This window comes from Sander lucioperca, chromosome 4, assembly GCF_008315115.2.
Source record: "Sander lucioperca isolate FBNREF2018 chromosome 4, SLUC_FBN_1.2, whole genome shotgun sequence".
NCBI lineage: Eukaryota > Metazoa > Chordata > Actinopteri > Perciformes > Percidae > Sander > Sander lucioperca.
The window spans coordinates 40095909-40115908 of NC_050176.1; the positions used below are offsets into that span (position 1 = coordinate 40095909).

General features: G+C 43.2%; 3 protein-coding genes across 10 annotated transcripts in view; 2 read left to right on the forward strand and 1 right to left on the reverse strand.

The window, feature by feature from the left end:
- Positions 1 to 10579, reverse strand: part of alg13 (ALG13 UDP-N-acetylglucosaminyltransferase subunit) — a 48263-nt gene extending 37684 nt beyond the window's left edge. The window contains exons 1-7 of one of the 6 annotated variants that reach the window (XM_036000543.1): positions 10564 to 10579; positions 7600 to 7738; positions 6216 to 6299; positions 5638 to 5688; positions 5270 to 5316; positions 4126 to 4198; positions 1054 to 1135 (exon numbers count right to left, since the gene is read on the reverse strand). In XM_036000543.1, the coding sequence (XP_035856436.1) occupies positions 1054 to 1135; positions 4126 to 4198; positions 5270 to 5316; positions 5638 to 5688; positions 6216 to 6299; positions 7600 to 7719 (457 nt within the window). In that variant the 5' untranslated portion in view covers positions 7720 to 7738; positions 10564 to 10579. Of the gene's footprint in view, positions 1 to 1053; positions 1136 to 4107; positions 4199 to 5269; positions 5317 to 5637; positions 5689 to 6215; positions 6300 to 7599; positions 7739 to 7945; positions 7952 to 10561 lie in introns of those variants that run through there. The other 5 variants (XM_036000541.1, XM_036000540.1, XM_036000538.1 and 2 more) reach the window with 5 other exon arrangements.
- The window catches only part of LOC116049192 (receptor-interacting serine/threonine-protein kinase 3-like), a 286056-nt gene that overhangs the window by 164192 nt on the left and 101864 nt on the right, over positions 1 to 20000 (forward strand). The window lies entirely within an intron of this gene.
- aars2 (alanyl-tRNA synthetase 2, mitochondrial (putative)) overlaps positions 10727 to 20000 on the forward strand; it is a 36831-nt gene continuing 27557 nt past the window's right edge. For both annotated transcript variants that reach the window (XM_031298529.2, XM_031298530.2), the window contains exons 1-4: positions 10727 to 11064; positions 17518 to 17706; positions 17812 to 17957; positions 18509 to 18700. In XM_031298529.2, the coding sequence (XP_031154389.1) occupies positions 10828 to 11064; positions 17518 to 17706; positions 17812 to 17957; positions 18509 to 18700 (764 nt within the window). In that variant the 5' untranslated portion in view covers positions 10727 to 10827. The remainder of the gene's footprint in view (positions 11065 to 17517; positions 17707 to 17811; positions 17958 to 18508; positions 18701 to 20000) is intronic.

The window sequence follows — 20000 nt, forward strand, 5'->3', positions numbered from 1 at the left end:
GAAGGTGAGTCAGGGGATGAAGGTGAGTCAGGGGATGAAGGTGAGTCGGGTGATGAAGGTGAGTCGGGTGATGAAGGTGAGTCAGGTGATGAAGGTGAGTCAGGTGATGAAGGTGAGTCAGGTGATGAAGGTGAGTCAGGTGATGAAGGTGAGTCGGGTGATGAAGGTGAGTCGGGTGATGAAGGTGAGTCAGGTGATGAAGGTGAGTCAGGTGATGAAGGTGAGTCAGGTGAGTCAGGTGATGAAGGTGAGTCAGGTGAGACGGGGAGTCAGGTGATGAAGGTGAGTCGGGTGATGAAGGTGAGTCGGGTGATGAAGGTGAGTCGGGTGATGAAGGTGAGTCGGGTGATGAAGGTGAGTCAGGTGATGAAGGTGAGTCAGGTGATGAAGGTGAGTCAGGTGATGAAGGTGAGTCAGGTGATGAAGGCGAGTCAGGTGATGAAGGCGAGTCAGGTGATGAAGGTGAGTCAGGTGATGAAGGTGAGTCAGGTGATGAAGGCGAGTCAGGTGATGAAGGTGAGTCGGGTGATGAAGGTGAGTCGGGTGATGAAGGTGAGTCAGGTGATGAAGGTGAGTCAGGTGATGAAGGTGAGTCGGGTGATGAAGGTGAGTCGGGTGATGAAGGTGAGTCAGGTGATGAAGGTGAGTCAGGTGATGAAGGTGAGTCGGGTGATGAAGGTGAGTCAGGTGATGAAGGTGAGTCAGGTGATGAAGGTGAGTCAGGTGATGAAGGTGAGTCAGGTGATGAAGGTGAGTCAGGTGATGAAGGTGAGTCAGGTGAGTCAGGGGATGAAGGTGATGAAGGTGAGTCAGGTGATGAAGGGGAGTCAGGTGATGACGGTGATGAAGGTGAGTCAGGTGATGACGGTGATGAAGGTGAGTCAGGGGATGACGGTGAGTCGGGTGATGAAGGTGAGTCGGGTGATGAAGGTGAGTCAGGTGATGAAGGTGAGTCAGGTGATGAAGGTGAGTCAGGTGATGAAGGTGAGTCAGGTGATGAAGGTGAGTCAGGTGAGTCAGGTGATGAAGGTGAAGGCTGTCCGTGGTACTCACACTGACAGAGGGCTGCCGAGGCCGGGTAACTCCTTGAGTACACGATGTCATAGTGACCGTTGATGGAGCAACACAGCGTCACCTAGGCAACACACAGGGCTCAGACGGTCAGTACGGACCAATCACATCACCCAGATCAGCGTCATGTGACCTGCAGCAGTAGAACTGACTCTGTGACGTAAAGGTGCTCGTGTGACCCGGCCCTCCTTACCTTTGTCTGCGTTTCCCTCCAAACCTAATGAAGAATCCAGACCATAATGACTACCAAACGTACACTTTGTGCAGCTAAAAAGTTCTTAATCACGGTTTCACGGCGATGTGACGCACAGAGCTGGAAAACTTCCCAATTATATTACGTCCGCATTAAGTGAGCTGGAGCCCTAATGCTGTAAGCCAGACATGTCTCCCACTGGTCCACGTGATGAAGGACAGGAACAGGTCTTTGACACGGGAGATACATGCAGATAGAGAGCAGTGTTCTCTGAATTACATTTTACATTTAAAATGTTCATTTTAGTGCTGTCAGTTAAACGCATTAATGGCGTTAACGCAAACCCATTTTAATGGCGAGATCGTCCCAAGATTAACATTCTTTTTGGCCTAGCAAACTTTGTAGTTTTTTTCACATGCCGTTGCAACAACTAGTAACGTTAGAAAAACTACAACACCACACCGGATCTAGCTAGACCGGACACACAACAACAGGCACGCCGCACACACTAGTCTGGGCTTGGAGCCGGCCAGAGAGTAGTGGGCTAATGGTCGCTAACGTTACGTTTTGAGTGGATGGCGAGCGCGAGACGCCGAAATGGATGTCAAAAAGATTCTGAATGGAAAGTTGACTTTTAAAAAGTTGTGGTGGAGGACAGTAGTCTCACCATACACCAGTCCTTCCAGAAAAATGTGGAGTTTTTTTGTGATAGTTGTGGGCTAAAATCCTTGATTATGCGGCACGTTTTCTTAAAACATGTGATGAATCATACGCGGAGTTTGCGGGGGGGCAGGGGGAGCACTGCCCCCCCTGGCGGCTGAAGCGGGTAATTGCATTGTTTCATGGCATGACCAGATATTTTATAAATATTTTAAATAACAAAAAACAACTAAATGGTGGTAGGTAATACATCTGATTTCATATAGCCTAGGCCTACTGCTTTAGTAAAAAAAAATATTTTTTCAGGGCTCTGGCTCTCACCTGAGACTATTGTTGACGCATATGCAGGACGCAAAAAACAAAAATGAATGTTGCACTAGTCTGGACATCTTACCGTGCCAACGTTGTAATAAAGGTTGCCTAAATGCCATGTATATACATTTGCTGTCAGCTTACTAATTGATTGCGTGTTTTGTGTAGATTTGGACTTTTATACGTTTTTATTCCACATTGTTTAAACGGCGTGGATCTACTGATCGCTGTGGATTACTTTTTTCCGTGTCATTGGATTACGGCAAAATACGGATCTTATTTCTTAACGTGTCTTAACGGTTTATGGTGTGACTGCGCTTGGTTTCTGCGTTTGGAGAGCATCTCAACAGACTGGAGGTCCAACACTGATTGGTCACCGTTTCATTTTAGTTGAATTTAAGTGTCGGGGCATTCCGCCACATCTGTCTATTACATCCAAGACAGCCGTGGCGTGATTGGATTTCATAAGGGCGAGTTGTTAAATTGTTACAATGTAATTTAAAATCTTCTTTAAAAATAAACATATATGTTTATTTAGCATGTTTGTTTTATCCATATGTGTTCGTGCTGTGTTCCCCAAGTGGTAGCCAGGTCTCAGCTTCTACAATGACTTTTTTTTTTTTTTTGCCCCCCCTGGCTCGAATGTTAAACTCCGCCTATGGATGGAATATGCGGGATATTTATGCAATTTTATGCAATGAAATTGCAGGAACTTGCAAAAACTGTGATTTCATCATGGCTTCATCGCGGGGTTTGCAGCTTTTCGATGATGTTCACGTTGCGTAATTACGTCACTTAATGTAACATAACGTTCCCATGGCAACAGGGGGAGACGGCTGCTCTTGTGTGAAGTAAACGCAACATTTTTCAACTTTCTGCTAAGATATATGTGATGTTTTTGCAACGAAAATGCGGGGATTATGAAATCATGCAAGCCCCGCATATTTTGCGCGGAAATCGGAAATTCATGCGCCGAAAGTGCGGCGTATTTGAAATAATGCGGCCCCCGAAATAAATATGCAGACTTTGGCTGATTATGCATTGAATTATGCGATCACATAATCAGGTTTTTCTGGAGGCACTGATACACAGCCTGGATGACACAGAGGAAGCAGCCACACTGGAACTGCTGCAGAGTCCAAACTCTGTCTCATTAACCGGTGATCACTGGACGTCAGAGAGGAATCAACATTATTTAGGAGTTACTAAACACTAGATGGACTATATATATATATATATATATATATATACACACACACACACACACACACATACATATGTATGTATGTATGTATATCAGCATACGGGTTTAGGACTGGGTTGTTTGTATGGTTTTGACTGTTTTTGTCATTTGGGACATTGTCCCCCCTTCTCTGTCCAGGAGAATTGTTACATTCCTTATTAGAGAAACGTAAAGGTTAAATGTCCTGCTGTGGCATCTGGTTTTGGACCATTTAGTTTGACTGTAGAAGCAGAGTGTTAGTGTTACATCTCAGTTAGGTTAGGGACTTGGAGGAATTGTTCAATAATGACAGATTCACATGTTTCTTTTGTTTAGAGTAAATAAATAATAAATAATTACAAATCTTAAAGTCAAGTTCATAAAGTAACTTTCTTTTCATTCATTTGATTCCCAATCAAGATCCACTGGTAACAATGGCTTTCCATTGTTAATATGGACTTAAAAACTGCTCTGAAATGCAAAATAGAATTTTAATCATGTGATAAAATGTGATTAATCGTGATTAACTATAGAAATTTGGTGATTAATTGCGATTAAAATAAATTAATTGTTTGACAGCCCTAGTTAATTTCTATGAACTATAATATAATTTCTTCATCTGGTGTAATATGACTGGAGTGAGTTTCACCTGATTATCATTCTTCACCTTGTCGATGAAGTTGTCCTCTGAGATCACCGTGGCTGCTTTCCCCGGGTAACGGTAGATCAGGAAACAACGCCTAAAACACACACACGGAGACACACACACACACACACACACACACGGAGACACACACACGGAGACACACACACACACACGGAGACACACACACACACACACACACAGAGACACATAGAGACAGACACACGGAGACAGACACACACACACAGACAGAGAGACACACACACACAGAGACACACACACGGAGACACAGAGACACGCACATAGAGAGACACACACACACACACACACACACACACACACACACACGGAGACACAGACAGACAGACAGACACACCCCCCTCTCCAGTCTGAATTCTAAATATGAAGGTACTGTCTGTAGTAGATCTGGATTTACAGAAAACATGTTTCTCTGATCCAAACCAAACTTCATTTGAATAAATCAATATGGATCTGAGCTGGAGTCTCTGTTCACACTGCAGTCTGTAGTCTGAGTCTGAGTCAGGAGTCTGCAGTATGAGTCAGGAGTCTGCAGTATGAGTCAGGAGTCTGCAGTATGAGTCTGGAGTCGCAGTCTGTAGTCGCAGTCTGCAGTCTGCAGTCTGTAGTCTGAGTCTGTAGTCTGTAGTCTGTAGTCTGTGTCTGTAGTCTGAGTCTGTTGTCGTAGTCTGTAGTCTGTAGTCTGTGTCTGTAGTCTGAGTCTGTTGTCGTAGTCTGTAGTCTGTAGTCTGTGTCTGAGTCTGTAGTCTGTAGTCTGTGTCTGAGTCTGTAGTCTGTAGTCTGTAGTCTGTGTCTGAGTCTGTAGTCTGTGTCTGTGTCTGTAATCTGTGTCTGTAGTCTGTGTCTGTAGTCTGTGTCTGTCTGTAGTCTGTCTGTAGTCTGTCTGTAGTCTGTCTGTAGTCTGTCTGTAGTCTGTCTGTAGTCTGTGTCTGTCTGTAGTCTGTCTGTAGTCTGTGTCTGTAGTCTGAGTCTGTTGTTGTAGTCTGTAGTCTGTAGTCTGTGTCTGTAATCTGTGTCTGTAATCTGTGTCTGTAGTCTGTGTCTGTAGTCTGTGTCTGTCTGTAGTCTGTCTGTAGTCTGTCTGTAGTCTGTCTGTAGTCTGTCTGTAGTCTGTCTGTAGTTTTCTCACCTGTAGAGCTGTGACAGAGCCTTGATCTCCACCTGACCCACCGTCTCCTAATTACAGGAACATTCAATTAAAAACAAGAAGGCATTTAAATACTGAATGACGAGGATTACCGTGGCCATGGAAACTAATTAATCTAATTAGTTTCTCTCTAATTAATCTAATTAGTTTCTCTCTAATTAATATAATTAGTTTCTCTCTAATTAAGCTAATTAGTTTCTCTCTAATATAATTAGTTTCTCTCTAATTAAGCTAATTAGTTTCTCTCTAATATAATTAGTTTCTCTCTAATTAAGCTAATTAGTTTCTCTCTAATATAATTAGTTTCTCTCTAATTAATATCAAAGGGGTCAAAGGTCACAGCTGCTCACCTTGGGGTCCTCCAGACGCTCCAGATATTTCTCAAATGATCCTTCAACAAACTGAGAGACAAGACACACTGTTAGTCTGTTCAGAGGACATACCGTCTGTCTGTCTGACTGACTGACTGACTGTCTCTCTGCCTGTATGTCTCTCTGTCTGACTGCCTGTCTGTCTGTCTCTCTCTGCCTGTATGTCTCTCTGTCTGTCTGCCTGTATGCCTCTCTGTCTGTCTGTCTGCCTGACTGTCTCTCTGTATGTCTGTCTGCCTGCCTGCCTGCATCTCTGCTTGTCTCTCTGCCTGTCTCTCTGCCTGTCTGTCTCTCTGCCTGTCTGTCTCTCTGCCTGTCTGTCTGTCTGCCTGCCTGTCTGTCTGCCTGCCTGACTGACTGTCTGTCTGCCTGCCTGCATCTCTGCTTGTCTGTCTACCTGACTGTCTCTCTGTCTGCCTGTATCTCCGTCTCTCTGCCTGTCTGTCTGCCTGTCTCTCTGCCTGTCTGTCTCTCTGCTTGTCTGTCTGTCTCTCTGCCTGTATCTCTGTCTCTCTGCCTGTCTGTCTGTTATCTGTTGAGATCAGTCTGTGACTCACCGGTTCAAAGTTGCATCTATTGGCTCTCATGAAGTCTGCACACTCCTGACGGATCCTCTGGTGGTAGTTCTGAGAGTAGTACAACTACACACACACACACACACACAGAGACACACGCACACACACACACACAGAGACAAACACACACACACACACACACACACACACACAGACAGAGACACACACACACACACACACACACACACACACAGAGAGACACACACACACACACACACACACACACACACACATACGCACAGAGAGACAGAGACACACACACAGAGACACGCACACACACACACACACACACACACACAGAGACACACACACACAGAGAGACAGAGACACACACACACAGACACACACAGAGAGACACACACACACACACACACACACACACACACACAATATCAGAGAGGTATCAGGATATCAGATGGGTTAGGTGAGAGAGTAACTGTAGAGGAGGGTGAGACCAGCAGTTATAACTGTAGAGGAGGGTGAGACCAGCAGTTATAACTGTAGAGGAGGGTGAGACCAGCAGTTATAACTGTAGAGGAGGGTGAGACCAGCAGTTATAACTGTAGAGGAGGGTGAGACCAGCAGTTATAACTGTAGAGGAGGGTGAGACCAGCAGTTATAGCTGTAGAGGAGGGTGAGACCAGCAGTTATAACTGTAGAGGAGGGTGAGACCAGCAGTTATAACTGTTGAGGAGGGTGAGACCAGCAGTTATAACTGTAGAGGAGGGTGAGACCAGCAGTTATAACTGTAGAGGAGGGTGAGACCAGCAGTTATAACTGTAGAGGAGGGTGAGACCAGCAGTTGTCTGTCTGCCTGTCTGTGTCCCTGCCTGTCTGCCTCTCTGTCTGTCTGTCTGTCTGCCTCTCTGTCTGCCTGCCTGTCTGCCTCTCTGCCTGCCTGCCTGTCTGCCTCTCTGCCTGTCTGTCTGTCTGTCTGTCTGCCTGCCTGTGTACACCAACTAGTTGTTATTTGGTGTTTTTGAGGCTTGTTTGATTTAGTGAAGTTGTTTCATGAGTTTAAACAGTTTTATAAATATTATTTATATATGAAATGAATGATTGGACATCTGTCTGTCTGTCTGTCTGTCTGTCTCTCTGCCTGTCTGCCTCTCTGCCTGCCTGTGTGTCTGTCTGTCTGCTGAACAGTTTCCTGTCTGTCTGTCGGTCTGTCTGTCTGCCTCTCTGCTTAACAGTTTCCAGTTTTTTAATGTCTCCTGACCTCCTGAACCCATCACCTCTCTCTCTCTCTCTCTCTCTCTCTCTCTCTCTCTCTCTCTCTCTCTCTCTCTCTCTCTCTCTCTCTCTCTCTCTCTCTCTCTCTCTCTCTCTCTACCCCCCCCCCCCCTCGCTGTTAGCATTAGCTCACCTGTTCGGACACAGCCCGGAAGAGGCTGGAGGCGTCTCGCGCCACCATCTTCCTGTAGAGCCCCAGGCTGCTCAGATACTCGTCCATGTTGACGAAGTACTTCTTCAGTCCTTTCTGCATCCCGACGCTCACTGACCAACTGACCTACTAACCTAAACACACTAACCTAAACACACTAACTAACCTAAACACACTAACCTACTAACCTAAACACACTAACCTAAACACACTAACTAACCTAAACACACTAACCTAAACACACTAACTAACCTAAACACACTAACCTACTAACCTAAACACACTAACTAACCTAAACACACTAACCTAAAGACACTAACCTACTAACCTAAACACACACTGACCCACTAACCTAAACTACCACTACTACTAACTAACTACACTCTCAGACAGCTACCTGCTCCGGATCACCGCTCAGTGACAGCACGAGCCCTCCGCCGGCCACAGGTGAGTCTAATCAGGCCTCATTAGCGCGCGACGCATACCGGCTGCTGCAGCGTTCAGGGACCGCGCCAGGCTCAGGAATATCCAGTCACACTAGGGGACAGCTTACTCTTCATTATATTCATATTCAGAGGGAAACATCCGGGGACAAAGAGGAACATTCACTGGTCAAATGTTGAAAAAGTTGATTTAAAAAAATGTCCAAAAGCGTTGTGTACTTTTTACACAATATAACTGTTTACACACACACACACACACACACACACACACACACACAAACACACAGACACACACACACACACACAGACACACAAATACACAGACACACAAACACACAGACACACACACACATACACACAAACACAGCCACACACACACACACTCAGACACACACACACACACACACACACAGCCAGACACACACACACACACCCGAAAAGGGCAAAAATTGCAAGAATTATACCAGTATTTAAATCTGGGGATAAAAATGATATGAGTAATTATCGTCCAATATCAATCTTGCCTAAAATCTCTGAGGTCTGAGAGAGAGTAGTTATAATCTCTGAGGTCTGAGAGAGAGTAGTTATAATCTCTGAGGTCTGAGAGAGAGTAGTTATAATCTCTGAGGTCTGAGAGAGAGTAGTTATAATCTCTGAGGTCTGAGAGAGAGTAGTTATAATCCCTGAGGTCTGAGAGAGAATAGTTATAATCTCTGAGGTCTGAGAGAGAGTAGTTATAATCTCTGAGGTCTGAGAGAGAGTAGTTATAATCTCTGAGGTCTGAGAGAGAGTAGTTATAATCTCTGAGGTCTGAGAGAGAGTAGTTATAATCTCTGAGGTCTGAGAGAGAGTAGTTATAATCTCTGAGGTCTGAGAGAGAGTAGTTATAATCTCTGAGGTCTGAGAGAGAGTAGTTATAATCTCTGAGGTCTGAGAGAGAGTAGTTATAATCTCTGAGGTCTGAGAGAGAGTAGTTACAATAGGTCAAATGGCTGTCTTGATAAGGTACATATCATTGCTTCATCCCAGTATGGTTTGAGGAAAAGAAGCACTACATGCATGGCTGTACTAGATCTGATTGAAAAGATGAATGATGCCATTGATAAAGGTGACTGTGGTATAGGTATATTTTTAGATTTAAGGCATTTGATACTATTGATTTTGATATATTATTGAATAACTTCCATCATTATGGAATCACAAGAGTAGCACTCAGCTGGTTTACAAGTTATTTATTTGGCAGACAGCAATACGTAAATATTAATGAACACATTTCCATAAGCAAAACCATCAAATTTGGAGTCCCCCAGGGATCCATTTTGGGCCCTCTTCTCTTTATATTATATATTAATGACTTTGAAAATTCTACCATGGTTTTACACAAAGTCTCTGCTGCTGATGACACTAATGTATTTATGTCACATAAGAGTCCAGTTGGACTGCAAGAAATAGTAAATAGAGAGTTAAGAAATGTAGATATTTGATTTCGGTGTAATAAACTATCTGTTAACATCAAACAGACGAACTACATTGTGTTTCTTTCCAACAAAAACCAAATGAAAAACAGGCAAGTTTGTCTTAAAATAAATGACCAAATTATTGAAAGAGTAAATACCACTAAATTCCTTGGTGTTTATATTGATGAATGTTTAAATTTCAAATGTCATATTGATCATCTAACAAAAGAATTATTTAAATATGTTGGGTTCTTTCTTAAATTAAGACATTTTCTCCCACACTCATCACTTCTCACCTTATACAAAACGTTGTTTGAGCCTCATTAAACTATTGTAATGTCATATGGTGTAATACTTTTCCCAGCCACTTGAAAAAACTACAGATTTTACAGAAAAAAATCATACGGGCATTAACGTGGTCCGAGCCCAATACCCCCACTCATCCTGTATTTGGTCGTCTGGGTATATGAAGGCTTACCGAATATAATGTCTTTCAGAATGTATGCATGATATTCCAGGTTATCCATAAGTTAAATTACCGTCTGTGTGAGCTTATTTCAATAACTCGTCCCCTGCACACTTATGACACAAGGAAAAAACCCCTAATCACATACGCCGGTTAAAGTGTACGAGCCGGAGTATAGTTCGTAGGGGACCGCAGATCTGGAACGAGCTGGAGGAAAACTTGAAAGTATTCTGTCTCCATCTTCAAGAAAAGCCTCAAGGAAAAGTTGCTCATAACATATGATCGATGATTATTCTTTAAATGCTATAGTTTGTGCTGGGACCGTCTGTCTGTTTGTAGTATTTGTTTGTCTATGTTAGTCTAAGTATGTCTGTATTTTGGTGTATTTTCTATTTTGTGTTTCTGGTAAATTGTGTTTTTGGGTTGTATGTTATTTGTTGTTGTTTATTGTATTCGGGCCCCCTCCGAAAAACTTTTAGTAGCTTATTAGGGGTTCCCCATTTCACACGACTCATATATGATTATTGTACCTTATGAGATACACACACACACACACACACACACACACACACACACACACACACACACACACACACACACAGGCTGCATTATGAGGTATGACTGGCTGTATTATGAGGTATGACTGGCTGTATTATGTATGTAGTTCTAACTGTGACCTGTGGGGGGCAGTATGATGGGAAGCGGCGTCTACACTGCCGGGATCCTCCAACAAGAAGAAGAGGTCAGAGTGCACATGCGCATCATAACACCGTGTAAGTGAGGGCAGAGAGAGGGTCATCATGGTTCAGGTCCAGCCCGCTTCTGTCTGTGTTTAATACTCCACATGTTGAGGCTGTTCCTCCGGAGGCTCCGGCCGCTTAGCGGGCCGTTGGGCCGCCTCTCTGCCCGCTCAGCACGCTCCTCCAGCGGCTTCCCTGCTCCAGAGATGCCCGCTGCCTGGGTCCGCAGCAACTTCCTGGACTACTTCCAGGAGAAACACGGACACCGGCTGGTCCCGTCCTCCCCCGTCCGGCCGAGAGGAGACCCCAGCCTGCTGTTCGTCAACGCCGGCATGAACCAGGTCAGTTTGGACCCGGTCCGACCCGTCTCTGTCCCGGTCTGTCCCGGTCTGTGCGGTTCTAGCAGCTGCTGCGAGCTAGCGGCTGTTTGCTAACGATTTCAAAATAAAAGCTTGTCCTGTTGGGTCTCCTTCATACTGTCAGCCAGAGGTGGAAAGTTTTTATATATATATATATATATATATATATATATATATATATATATATATATTAGAAAGTTTTATATATATATATATATATATATATATATATATATATATATATATATATTAGAAAGTTTTATATATATATATATATATATATTAGAAAGTTTTATATATATATATATATATATATATATATATATATATATATATATATATTAGAAAGTTTTATATATATATATATATATATATATATATATATATATATATATATATATATATATTAGAAAGTTTTATATATATATATATATATATATATATATATATATACTGAGGCGACTTAGTTACTTTCCACCTCTGGCTGACAGTATGAATGAGACCCAACAGGACATATATATATATATATATATATATATATATATATATATATATATATATATATATATATATATATATATATATATATATATATATATTGGGAATCAAATGAATGAAAAGAAAGTGACTTTATGAACTTGACTTTAAGATTTGTAGTTATTTATTTACTGTAAACAAAAGAAAAATGTGTGAATCTGTTATTATAACACAACTCAGTACGTCTTTAAGACCCGAGTCCTCTACGATGCTGACAGGTCTGCAGTTAGTTGCCACACATTCTGCAAGAGCGGTAATAATATTTTTGGATTTGGTTTCATTTCAACAGGTCGGGGAGTAACACTCTCCTAAATACAGCTTTCCCTGAGCCTTCTATCATCAACCTGAGTCACGTTAACTAGCTCGTAGCTGGTAGCTCCAGCTTGACGTGCTTCGTGATATTTTAATTCAGCTTTACACAACGTGCATATGGCTTTAGACTTGTCTACGAGCCGTCTGGGAGTTTCTGAAAATAAAAATCTCCATTCAGAGTTATTGCTGCTGTGTTTCTCCATCATGCTGCAGCAGCAGCAGCAGCAGGATGTGTTAGGAGGAAGTGGCAGCTTGATGACAAGTAACGGAGCTGCAAAGGGTCAAAATAGTAGCTGTTAGGACCACGCCAAGCCCAGTGAAGTGGAACATAAATTAATAAATGGAGGCATGAGATTAATGCGATTAAAAAAATGTACACGTTATGCTCGGCCCTTAATCACATCACAAGGCGTTAATGCTGACAGCCCTAAAATATATTGTCAGATACATATATATATATATATATATATATATATATATATATATATATATATATATATATATATATATATATATATATATAGCCTTGTCCGCCTAAATGAATTATAAATAAACATGAAAAACTAGTAGGCTATTTGCAGTATATTAAATCGTTTTTTAACCTAATTATTTTGCACTGAAATGACACACTCGAGTCTGTCTGTCTGTCTGTCTGTCTGTCTGTCTGTCTGTCTGTCTGTCTGTCTGACAGCATTGCATCATCTGAAAATAGTACTATGTCAACTAGTGATATCAGCACAAGAACGGTTGAGGAATATGCAACATAATACTATACAATAAGACAGTTGTTTTTGTCATATGTTATAATAACTGACAGACACTATCATTTCAGCAGCTCTGTGCATGTCCTCACACAGAGCGGCCGAACGTAGGAGCTCAGCTTCACGGCTGAGACACAAATAGACTATTAACTGAAATCTTTTACTCTTAAACACAAAAGGCACGCCCACTTTAATAAAAAAAGAATGTTTATTAAGCAAACCAGATCAAGACGAGAGCAGAAACAAAATAAAGTGCATAACTGAAATTGTCAAAACAAATACAAACAGTGGGCACAGCGCAATTGCGCATTAGGCTCCAAAAAAATGCCCAAATCCAATAAATATGGAGCTAAAAGAGTCTCAATAAAGATAAATGCACACACTACATTCACATATGCACACACAGGATTCATAAATACACACACAGGATTCATAAATACACACACAGGATTCATAAATACACACACAGGATACACAAATGCGCACAAAATTCACAAATACACACACAAAATTTAAAAAGCACAGAAGATTCACAAATGCATACACAATTCAGAAATGCACACAACATTTAGAAATGCACAGGACAAGATTCAGAAATGTATTTCTGATGCACACACAAATATATCTTGATTTACAAACTGCTTGCGGTCTGTGAACTTCACTGCATTTGTGTGCATGCCTTTTTTTAAACAGGGAATGATCTACAACCAATCAGATATCTCCCTTGTTTTAGCCAATCACAAGAACGCACCCCACGTGGGGGATTGTTTAATTATAAGCCAATCACATGAACGCGTTCACACAGCGCTATATGAATGTGGTGTAGGAGTCATTGGTCGAACTTATAAGTCCCGCCCACTGCCAACTCTGAACTAGCAGACGGAGCAACAACCAACAACGGGACATTTTTAACAATTTTCACCATCTTATTCATCATTAAATTCACTTCTGACAACATTTTAGGCAAGAAATCAACTATGTAGAGGTCAAATATGGGCCGTTTTACGAAAATTGATGTCTAATTGCAAATTTAGTCCGACTGTGTGTCGGAGTTCAGCGGCCGGTGCTGCCTGTGTTGCTGCCTCGCCGCCCGGCCTGCTGGGAGGTAGATGGAGCTCCGTCACGGCTGGCAGCCCACGGTGCTCCATACCCGCGCAAAGTCACCGTTTTTTGGGTTAATGGACTACCAAACGCCGCTGCCCTGACAGAGCTCCAGGGCCTGCAGCTCCCCTCTTCCTGCTAAATGGCCGCTGTGTGTGAGTGAGAGCGCGGTCAGTGAGCTTGTTACGCCCGCAAGCTCTTACCACAGGTTCCAGTTAATCTCATAATGGATATGTGTGTTGAGTTATTTAAACAAACGATCATGGAAATAACTGCCTGTTGTCCGTGAGTCTCATTGATAGAGCTGCGGCTGGATGGAGCTCTATCAATGAGAGCTAGCTAGCTCCTCTTAGACCTCTGGAACCAAACCCCTAATGTTCACAAAAAGCATTACATTGAAATTGGACACCATAGTTAGCTTTATAAGACCTTGGGGTAGATGTTCTATAAGTGGCATGACGAAATTCAAACTGTAAATATACGAAAGTAGCCATCCAGCTCCGGAGCTCCGCGGAGCCCCGAGCCCCGGGCGTCCAGTAACCGAGAAACGGTGACTTTCTCTGGGTATGGAGGCTGCCTCTTTCTCGTCAGACTGTGTGGAGCTCCTAAAGTTGAGCAAAACATTACGTGAATTACTACGAGAATGGATGACTCCACCCACATTCATATAGCGCTGTGTGAACGCGTTCATGTGATTGGCTTATAAGTAAACAATCCCCCACGTGGGGTGCGTTCTTGTGATTGGCTAAAACAAGGGAGATATCTGATTGGTTGTAGATCATTCCCTGTTTAAAAAAAGGCATTTGTGTGTCGAGCCAAGTCAGGACAGTCTCAAAATTCACACACAAATGCAGTGAAGTTCACAGACCGCAAGCAGTTTGTAAATCAAGATATATTTGTGTGTGCATCAGAAATACATTTCTGAATCTTGTCCTGTGCATTTGTAAATGTTGTTTGCATTTCTGAATTGTGTATGCATTTGTGAATCTTCTGTGCTTTTTAAATTTTGTGTGTGTATTTGTGAATTTTGTGTGTATTTGTGTATCCTGTGTGCATGTATGAATCCTGTGTGTGCATATGTGAATGTAGTGTGTGCATTTATCTTTATTGAGACTCTTTTAGCTCCATAAATAAATAATACTAGAAATAAATGTGCACAATAATAAAAGTACAACATGGTATTTAGCCAAATTTTAAACCGAAACAAAATAAAGTGCATAACAACAACAAGGTAGGCTCACTCAGAACTAAATAATAAATAAATCAAATGCCCAAATCCACAAGTATTTCAAATAAATGTGCAAAATTATAAAATGTTATTAATGTCCAAAACAAAATAATGTAAAAACAATGAAATAAAGAAATGGCTACTCACTCACAGAGAGTACAATCAGTAGGGGTTGTGTGTGAGAAACAGCAGCATATCCACGTCCTCTGGAAGGAGACAGCTTCTTGCTTGGTTAACTATTAATCCTGCCTTGGAGAAGGCGTGGATGTTGCAGGGATACAGAGCACTCGCTTTGCAACTCGGGCCAGGCTCCTTCCTGTGTGCATCTCTTCCATTTGTTTTGTCTCAAGCACAAGACTCTGTGATTTCCAGTCTCCATCAATGAAATGGGCAGTCACTGTCATATAGGACTCCCTTCTAAGAGATGTCCACATATCTGTGGTCAAGCTCAGTGCCTCGCTGTGTTGTATTAACTCTGAAACTTTCTCTTTGAGTCCCTCACATTTTGCGGTTAGTGCATGCATGATTGTGTGGCGTGCTGGCACTGTATATCCAGGTTCCAAAACTTCTTAAAAGTTCTTAAAAACTTGGCCCTCCACAACAGCAATGGGCCTCTAGGGCTGTGCTCGATTGAAGAAATTCTTAGTCGACTAACACTCATTCAATGGTATCGACTAATCCATTAGTTGATTTAATCGACAGATCTGTAAATCTGAGTTTCTCTGCAAAAGCTTTAATTCTTGTGTTTGCCAGAGATGTGCTCGTACGGTTCTTGGAAATAAGTCATTCAGCATGAAAAAAACATCAAACATGACTAATGGACTAAAGAAATCTAAGTTGACTAAGACCAAAACGAGCGATTAGTCGACTAATCGACTAAGAGGGGGCAGCCTTATGGGCCTCATATCCTGAGCAATAAAGTCAACAATTCCTTCCGTGATATTATTTTTGCGTTTGGATGATAGAGGAGGCTTAACATCCAGCGTGGTCTGGGTGTGTCTGGGGGATGCTACCGTCGTTGCGGATGGGTGGGCCTGCAGTTATAAAACGATAATTAGACTAAAACATTGAAATGTGCCAATTCTGATATGTTCATATAGCCTACTCAAAACAGACGGGGCAACCCAACGCAGACATGTTAGCTTACCGTTAGTACGTGATATGCCATGTTGGTAGTTGAGCTGTGATATGCAAACTGTTGCTTGCACATTGTGCATTTGACTTTTTTTTTTCTCTATTTTTATAAAATGCTGCCACAGTGCCGATGTCTTTGACATGGTAGAGGAGGACTGACTATCAATTAAACGCTCAGCAACCCACCAGACCAAGGCCTTCTAGTACTTTCTTCATTCTGTCTCAGTGCGTTGGGCTGATCCAAAAAAGTGAAAACAAGGGGGGTGCTCTGAAAACACCCCCGTTAGCAATTAGTGCTTTCCACCTGATGAAATTAACACGGCAAAAAAATCAACCAATCAGAATTTTGGTCGAGCCAGAACGTATCGACCATAAACTGTCCCCGAGGCTGAGGAGGACAGTGATATAGTTATGATCTGATGAAATAATTAAACATTAAACATCTCAAACAGATGAAGGGGCTGGAACAGAGCTACGTGGGTTCCTAGTACTTCAGTCAGAGCTCTTCTCTTCTCGTTTCACCTAAATAAATATTCTTCACACAATCTTCTAAATTGAAATGATCTACAGTGTTCCACTTCTGGGATTTCTCCGGTCCCGCCAGATGTCCCTCATTCAGCCAGATGTCCCTCATTCAGCCAGATGTCCCTCATTCAGCCAGATGTCCCTCATTCAGCCAGATGTCCCTCATTTAGCCAGATGTCCCTCATTTAGCCAGATGTCCCTCATTTAGCCAGATGTCCCTCATTCAGCCAGATGTCCCTCATTCAGCCAGATGTCCCTCTTTTAGCCAGATGTCCCTCATTTAGCCAGATGTCCCTCATTCAGCCAGATGTCCCTCATTCAGCCAGATGTCCCTCATTCAGCCAGATGTGCGTCCCCTTCCTCTGTCTCTGTGTTGGCGTTCTAACCTCTGGTGGATTTGTGAGGACTATGGTTAACTGCTCCTCAGATCTCTGCAGGGTAAATCCAGACAGCTAGCTAGACTATCTGTCCAATCTGAGTTTTCTGTTGCACGACTAAAACTACTTTTGAACGTCCACATGTTCCACCAAAACAAGTTCCTTCCTGAGACTATTTAGCAGAGGCACCGTGGCTCCGTCCGGAGCTTAGCTGAGTGACTCTAGCGCCCCCTGTATGTAGAGGAGACATCATCTTACCTGCTGAGTGACTCTAGCGCCCCCTGCTGGACCAACAGTCTGCTGAATGAAGGAAAGAGAAGCAGCTTTCATCACGTTTCACTTCCAAAAGTCAATCAGATACTAAAGTTTTATCAGCACACACACAAGCTGCAGACGCAGAATATTCTGCAGATCGTTAAACTCATTAAAACTCAGGATGTCAACTCATCTTGTGTCCCAGTTCAAGCCCGTCTTCCTGGGGACGGCAGACCCCCGCAGCGAGATGGCGTCGTACCGGCGCGTGGTCAACAGTCAGAAGTGCGTCCGCGCCGGGGGCAAACACAACGACCTGGAGGACGTGGGCCGAGACCTTTACCACCACACCTTCTTCGAGATGCTGGGGAACTGGTCCTTTGGAGACTACTTCAAGGTAGGGGGACTTCCTGTCTGTAGGGGGAGGGGGGGGGGGACTTCCTGTTTGTAGGGGGAGGGGAGGGGGTACTTTGTAGGGGTAACGGAGTGTTTTGTGTGGCAGGAGGAAGCGTGCTGCATGGCGTGGAGCCTCCTCACTGAGCATTATGGGATACCTGCAGACAGACTGTACGTGTCCTACTTTGGTGGAGACGCTGCGGCCGGTTTACCCCCCGATGACGAGACTCGCCACATCTGGCTGGAGATCGGGTACGTTGGTTATAGATGATTATATCCTGGATGAATGGATGAGTAGTTTGTTTCCCAAAGCCCAAGATGATGTCATCACATCCTTCACTCCGAGATCTTGAGTTTCCTGTCCCAGAGGAGAGAAGAGACTAGAACATATTCATAAGTTTACCTGATTTATCATAAATGACTGAGACTGGTTAGTGATTACCAGACTGGTTAATGATTACCAGACTGGTTAGTGATTACCAGACTGGTTAATGATTACCAGACTGGTTAGTGATTACCAGACTGGTTAATGATTACCAGACTGGTTAATGATTACCAGACTGGTTAATGATTACCAGACTGGTTAATGATTACCAGACTGGTTAGTGATTACCAGACTGGTTAATGATTACCAGACTGGTTAATGATTACCAGACTGGTTAGTGATTACCAGACTGGTTAATGATTACCAGACTGGTTAATGATTACCAGACTGGTTAGTGATTACCAGACTGGTTAGTGATTACCAGACTGGTTAGTGATTACCAGAGTAGTTGTAGTACTAGTTGTGTGTCCGTGTTCAGGGTCCCTCCTGGGCGCCTGCTGGCCTTCGGCCTGAAGGAGAACTTCTGGGAGATGGGGGACTCGGGCCCCTGTGGCCCCTGCACCGAGATCCACTACGACCACGTGGGGGGCCGGGACGCCGCCTCGCTCGTTAACGCTGACAGTCCTGACGTGGTGGAGATCTGGAACCTGGTCTTCATGCAGTACAACAGGTACACACAGACACACACACACACACACACACACACACACACACACACACACACACACACACACACAGAGACACACACACAGGTACACACACACAGAGAGACACACCCATTGGTTCTTGATACTAAAGGTCCTGACCCACCAACCTGATAATCGTCCGTCTGACAGTCTGGCGAGGTCGGTGATTGAGTCTGGTCGGGGTGATCGAGTCTGGTCGGTGTGGTCGGTGATCGAGTCTGGTCGGGGTGGTCGGTGTGGTCGGTGATCGAGTCTGGTCGGGGTGGTCGGGGTGGTCGGTGTGGTCGGTGATCGAGTCTGGTCGGGGTTTGTCGGGGTGGTCGGTGGCGTTGTCCATCAGAGGGCCATCGGCCTTCATTTTGGCTGATTTGACTTGTGGAATCGGCCAGTGGGCAGTCGGACTCAATGACCAATCTGATTGGTGGAGTGCTATCCCTTGACTAGCGAATCAGAGAGCTGCCAACGCCAGTACCTTGTCATTACTAGCCGTGGTCTGTTCTTGTGTTCAGCGAGTAATGACAACAAGGATCCTTCTTGACTACTGTCACCACTCTGATGAAAACAAGGACGACCACAGCGGCCTCTGTGTTTACCAGGTCTAGAGACATGTTCCCTCATTTCCAGTTTTCATTTTTTGGGCTAATACAGATTAGCGCTGCCTGCTGTTATGGAGAAGTATTACGTTTTGCGCACGCGCAGAACATACGCTCAAGTCGGCGTCTCTTGGTGTGTTCTGAGGCACTTTTTGACCTCGGGGAGACTGATCAGTCCGACTGGCTTTACTGCCGACTAGAGCTGGGGGTAAACGATTATTTATTAAACGATTAATCGGGCGATTATTTTATCGATTAGTCGACTAATCTAACGACTAATTGGACGATTAATATAACGATTATTTTTCTGTTGCTCGATTAATAAAAACCATAATGCATCTCAAATAAATACCAAAAAATTCTTAATAATATATTTTATTAAACAATTTTGCACAGCAAAAAATCTTCTGCTTTACACAAAATAAAATAATTATTTTACTGTTATACAAAATGAAAGGCCAGCCTGTTTACTCTTTTACAGTACCAACATAACTCTCTTGTTCAAAAAAATCAAGTTGTAGTGCAAAAAAGAAAAACACTGCAGTGAACAGTACAGACATTCCTTGGATTGTTTAACACAACAGAACAGTCCCAACATAAAACCTGATGCATAATCAAATTCACTCTCTTAACTGCTATTCTGTAGGTTTACATGCTAATGCAGCTGTGCACTTTGGTGGTGCTAGGCTAA